The following is a 5,709-nucleotide window of genomic DNA, read 5'->3' as shown; positions in this document are numbered from 1 at the left end:
GAACAGTCGAACAGATTAAAATATTACGCCACCGAGACAGATGGCAAGTGCCGCGAAAAATAATCTATTTAAGTCAGTTCAGCAACATTGCATCACTGAAGTACACAGCATGGAAACAGACTGTTCAGTGTACTCGTACGTGCTGATAACATTGTCTAAATTAATTATGTCCTATTTATCAGGATTGGTCCATATCCCTGTAAAACTTTCCTATCCACAGAGTCATCTAAGTGCCCTTGAAATCTTCTGAGAGTACCAGCCTCCGCCACTTCCTCTGGTAGCTCATTCCATACATGCACAATCTTCTGCGTGGGAAATGTGCCTCAGGGCCCTTTTTAATTTTACCCCTCTCACTTGAATCCAATGGTATCTAGTTTTCAACTTGCTCCACCCTGAGAAAAAAACGCTTACATAATCAGTTTATACACATTCCAGAATGTCACGCCTCCGCCCTATGCTGCAGAGAACGTTGTGGCATCCTATTCAGAATCGCACTACAGTGCAAATCTTGCCACGCTAACAACATCCTTGTCTATCGTTTGCGAGCAATTCCACGTGATTATCTTCATCTTTCAATGCTGCCATCTACGCTGGACAACAACGAACTACTGAAAACCGAAAGTGAAGCGTTCAACGGCCGCAAATTTCAGTGCTGGACGACTCGGAGCACCATCTGGTAGCGGGGCTTGTTTCTGGAGTGTAGTCGGCATTATATTTGTCTGAAACGGGCAGCAACAGCCTTTTTTCCGACGGCAGTTCTTTAGATTGACATGAACGGAGATTTCTTCCTTGTCTCGCTCATCAGCAACCCTAGCTTTGAAATTGATCACCCATACCTGCTGTAGTTTTGAAAGGGAATGCAATTCCAATTAATTACTGTGTGAAACATTTTTTTCTCCAAACTGGTTCTGAATATGCTCAGATGTGTACACCACCGACAGCCATTCTGTTAAAAAGAGTAGTCACTTGCTCTGATCCTTCCCGAAAAGCTGTACTGTATGTGCTAACCTTGCACAGGCGGCTGTTTCAATTCAAGGGAGAGGCTGATTTGCTGGTGTCACAGTGCACGGCGGAATCCTAACGTAGACTCTCCCTCAAATCAATCTTGAAGTTATCTCTGGAAGGTCTCATTTGGATGCTGTCTGTGGCTTTTCAACGTTCAGCAATCATCACTAGTAGTCAGGAGTCATGTTTGGGAGTAGTTTGCATGTTAGCGACTTCAATCAGTCAGCAACAGGACTGAAAGAAGTTACAATATCAGATGAACCTTTTGACGTGCGCTGTCATGGAGTGACTAATATTAATACGCATCCTGATACCTAAGCCAGTTTGGAACAGAAGCTGAGGAAATGACAGACAGGCTATTAATGACATTGCATCCAGTCTCTTTCCATTTAGTCACAGAAGAGCAGGAAAATGTAAAAGGCTTCCGGGAGTTGGGAGGCGGGACAACAAAGCGAGGCAGATACAGATCTGGTGATACTCCTTCTTTCTGATTCAGTCAGCAACAAGTGACGTGAATGTGACACAGGTGAGAGAGCTTTTCATATTGAGAGCAAAGAACATTCACGTTTGGTTCGCACCTCTTTGACATCTTGTGTGGGCGGGGGTGGGAGCTTGCCGTTTGCTTTTTATTAATATGTGCAGAAACTGCCTTTTCTGCATGTCTAATAAGTACCATTGAATTTAGTAAAATTTACTGAGTCACACACGCATATGTGTACAGCACCGATGGCCATTCTGTTTAAGAGTGTAGTTATCGTGCTCTGATCCTATGGTAAAAGCGTTTGCTTTCCTTGCACAGGTGGCCCGGTTCAAAATTCTTGTCTCGGGATCTTTCTGTGTCTTCTTTACTTCTTGGAGAAAGTGACGACTGCAGATGCTGGAGATCAGAGCGTAAAAATGTTTTGTTGGAAAAACGCAGCAGGTCAGACAGCATGACAGGAACAGGAGAATCGACGTTTCGGGCATAAGCCCTTCTTCCTGAAGAAGGCTTATGCCCGAAACTTCGATTCTCCTGTTCCTGTGATGCTGCTTGACCTGCTGCGCTTTTCCAGCAACACATTTTAAAGCTCTTCTTTACTCCTTGTTAGGAATGTCTGCACCACAGATTACTTATGGAATAGGTCCTTTTAAGAGAGAGCCATTTTCAAGCAGATCTTACATGCTTGGACATGACCTTTTCTCTCAACTGTTCAATTTTCCCTGTTATAATATTCCAGAGCATCGAATTTGTTCGAAACGAAAATCGCTTCTCAATAATCGCTCTAGACAAATTCAGGAAAACAAAGTTTTATTAACAAGTCAAGTCTGCAGAGTCGGGCACCCTTGAAGAAAAGGCGCGCTGAGGCTTACAAAGTCTCCCATTATATACAGCACAAGTCCCTCCTCTCCTTGGCTCCAACAAGCCATGAGGTTCACATTCTTAAAAACATCATTATTCTTATCACAAAGTCTGCAACAAAAGGCTCCAGAGTCTCCAAAGTTTGTTGTTTTTCTCACCCTGTAGTCTTATCAAAACAGATGTCTCAAGTCGTACTCCCATCCTGGAGTCTTATCAGCGAAGGACTCATCCTTCTCTGCTGTGTGAATGGCTTCATTAATCAAGAGCCTGCATGCTTTTACTATAGCTCACAAATTGTCAGCATTCTGCACAATTTAAACTACTCTACTTTTGAGTATATAAAATGGTTGTTAGAAAAGAAACAAAAGTTTTGTCTTTTATTATAGACCAGTCTGTGGTCCAGGCACATCTTAAAGTTTAAACGATATTACCTCTCACAATTCCACCCTTTTCTTTCTTTAAGATGTACCTGACCAAGATAAGCCCCCCCCTCCCTCAAGGGCCCGGGAAATCCTTGGTCTTTCGCAGCAACATCACTTTAAGTTCCCGCGTCCCATGTTGTGGAACCACCACTGCCTGGAGTCGGGAAATATTTTTCTGAATTAAAAACTGAATACAGGCAGTTAGGCAGGGTAATACGAGAAGAAGAATCATGCCTCCCCCAACCACCAGCAACGCCGTGCGCCACCAGCTACCACATAGGAATGGGACACAAATGATCCCGAATGGATTCGAATCCCAAGTCTTACTGTAGTGCGACATTTGTCACATCTCCCCTCACCCTCCCCCACATACAGTAGTAAACTGATCAATATCCCCACCAATACAGTCCAAGTAGAGTTCATTATTGCTGTCTTTTCAGTTTTACCGACAACGGCTTGTCCCCTTGCTCGCATGTCCAGGTGCTTTCTTCTTCAGGCGGAACAGGCCCCTTTATCCTTGATGCGTGGACCCACCCTTTTTCTTTCGTCCGAACAGCTGCTTCAGTTGTTAACAGAACCAGGAACGGTCCTTCCCACCGCGGCTGGAGCTTTTCGGCCTTCCAGGTCTTAACAAGTATCCAATCTCCGGGCTCCACCTTATGCAGGAGGAAGTCAAGTGGCGGAGTCTGAGCCAGGAGACCTTTCCTCCCGAGTTCTGCAAAAGAACGGGATAAGGCCAGTAAATAGGTTCGGATAAATACATCCCCCCCCCTTGTAGAGTGGGACATCCATCAACCTTACACCAATACGGTAATCCGAACAGCATTTCATAGGGGGAAACCCCCACATCTCGGCGAGGTGCCGTACGTATCCTCATTAGGGCAATGGGCAGACACTGTGGCCAGGGTAACTTAGTTTCTAGCATCAGCTTAGTCAATTGGGTCTTGAGCGTGCCATTCATTCTCTCAACTCGACCCGAACTCTGAGGATGCCAGGGTGTGTGGAATTTCCATTGGATACCCAGAGTAGTACAGATCAAATGGTGTAGCTTAGAAATAAAATGCGTCCCGCTGTCGGAGTCGATAGATTCCATTATGCCATATCTCGGGATTATGTTTTCTAACAACAGTCGGGCCACGGTTGGTGCATCGTCTTTGGCAGTTGGGAAAGCCTCTACCCAGTGAGTGAAATGGTCTACTATTACTAGCAGATATTTCCATCTCTGTACTGGGGGTAATTCTGTAAAGTCGACTTGGATCCTCTGAAATGGCCTAATCGCGAGGGGCTGACCAGCGGCTGGCATAGAACGCATGGCCTTCCGATTAATACGTCGGCAAGTGGGGCATCCGACTACCTCTTGTTGGGCTAATGTGTACATCCCCCTGCATACATAGTCTCTCAGGATTGTATCACACATTGCTTGCACCCCCCAGTGGGTCTGATGGTGTAATCGGTGCAGAATACCCCGGGTGATCTGTTTGTTCAGTACTTGCCTCCCATCAGGAACCGTCCACTTCCCGTTAGTATCTAGCCGGGCACCCAATTGATCCATTTTAACAATTTCCCCCTGGGTGAAGACGGGTTGTTTAGCGAGCCCTTCCCGCAACGGTATTAACGTTAACAATTGGACGGATTTTTCGACCGCTGCCCGCTTGGCTTCCTCGTCTGCCAGCCGGTTTCCCACCGCTTCCGGTGTCGACCACTTCTGGTGACCGGGTACATGGACTACTGCAAGTTCCGTAGGTAACGACAGGGCTTCCAACGTTAGGGTGATCATTTGTTCGTGAGCTAATTCCTTGCCCCGGGAAGTTATCAATCCTCGCTCTTTCCAGATTCTCCCGAAAGTATGAACGACTCCGTATGCATACTTTGAGACAGTATATATGGTCCCCACTTTCCCTTCCAACAGCTTCAGGGCCCTCTGGAGGGCGTACAACTCACAGGATTGGGCCGGCCACTTCCCGGGCAGTCGTCCGGACTCAATCGTCCGTTTCGTTGCACCATCTACAACAGCATAGCCACTGTATCGTACTCCACTGATGCACCGGGAGGACCCGTCGATATACAGTTCCTGTCCCTCACCCAGCGGGGCTTCTTGCAGGTCCTCTCGGCTTTTGGTCTGCAAGTCCACAAATTCCACACAATCATGCTCCTGTTCCCCGTCTGCAGGACATCCGTACAGAAACTGGGCTGGGTTGCAACTGAGATCTTTTGCAAAATTGAGACCGTTCCCGGTCATCAAAATCGTCTCATACTTCAGGATGCGAGAGTCTGTTAACCAGCGGTGAGCCTTCTGAGCCAGTATGGCACTAACCGAATGTGGGGAGCATACTGTGATCCTTCCTCCAAAGGTAAGTTTCCGGGCCTCTTCTACTAACATTGCCGTAGCTGCCACTGCCTGGATACAGGTCGGCCATCCACATGACACAGGGTCTAACATTTTTGACAAAAATGCAACCGGCTGACGATTCCCTGCCCGCAGCTGGGTAAGCACACCTTGGGCAATTCCGCCGGCGCTATTAACATATAACTGGAACGGTTCCTTCAGGGTGGATAAGCCAATACCGGAGCTCGAATCAGTTTATTTTTAATAATATTAAATCGCTGCTCCTCCTCATCTGACCAGTCCACCTTTTGTCCTTCTTGTCCCAGTTTGTCGTACAAAAACTTTACTAGAGTGGTGTAACTTTCAATCCATATCCGGCAATACCCTACTAGTCCCAGGAATTGCCGGATATGGATTGAAAGTTACACCACTTTAGTAAAATTTTTGTACGACAAACTGGGACAAGAAGGACAAAAACTGGACTGGTCAGATGAGGAGGAGCAGCGATTTAATATTATTAAAAATAAACTGATTCGAGCTCCGGTATTGGCTTTACCCACCCTGAAGGAACCGTTCCAGTTATATCTTAATAGCGCCGGCGGAATTGACCAGGGTGT

At 46.5% G+C, this 5,709-nt stretch overlaps 1 protein-coding gene across 1 annotated transcript; it reads right to left on the bottom strand.

Moving 5' to 3' along the window:
* Positions 1 to 3,125: 3,125 nt before the first annotated feature.
* On the bottom strand, positions 3,126 to 5,146 carry LOC122552335. Its single transcript, XM_043695091.1, has 2 exons — positions 4,193 to 5,146; positions 3,126 to 3,530 (listed from the first exon to the last, which is right to left on the bottom strand). Exons 1-2 carry the CDS (start codon positions 5,144 to 5,146, stop codon positions 3,189 to 3,191), a joined length of 1,296 nt encoding a protein of 431 aa, XP_043551026.1. The 3' UTR covers positions 3,126 to 3,188.
* Between the last annotated feature and the right edge of the window lie 563 nt (positions 5,147 to 5,709).

Source organism: Chiloscyllium plagiosum, chromosome 8 (assembly GCF_004010195.1).
Source record: "Chiloscyllium plagiosum isolate BGI_BamShark_2017 chromosome 8, ASM401019v2, whole genome shotgun sequence".
Lineage (NCBI taxonomy): Eukaryota > Metazoa > Chordata > Chondrichthyes > Orectolobiformes > Hemiscylliidae > Chiloscyllium > Chiloscyllium plagiosum.
The sequence above is the reverse complement of the archived record's forward strand: the minus strand, read 5'-3'. Positions and strand labels throughout refer to the sequence as shown.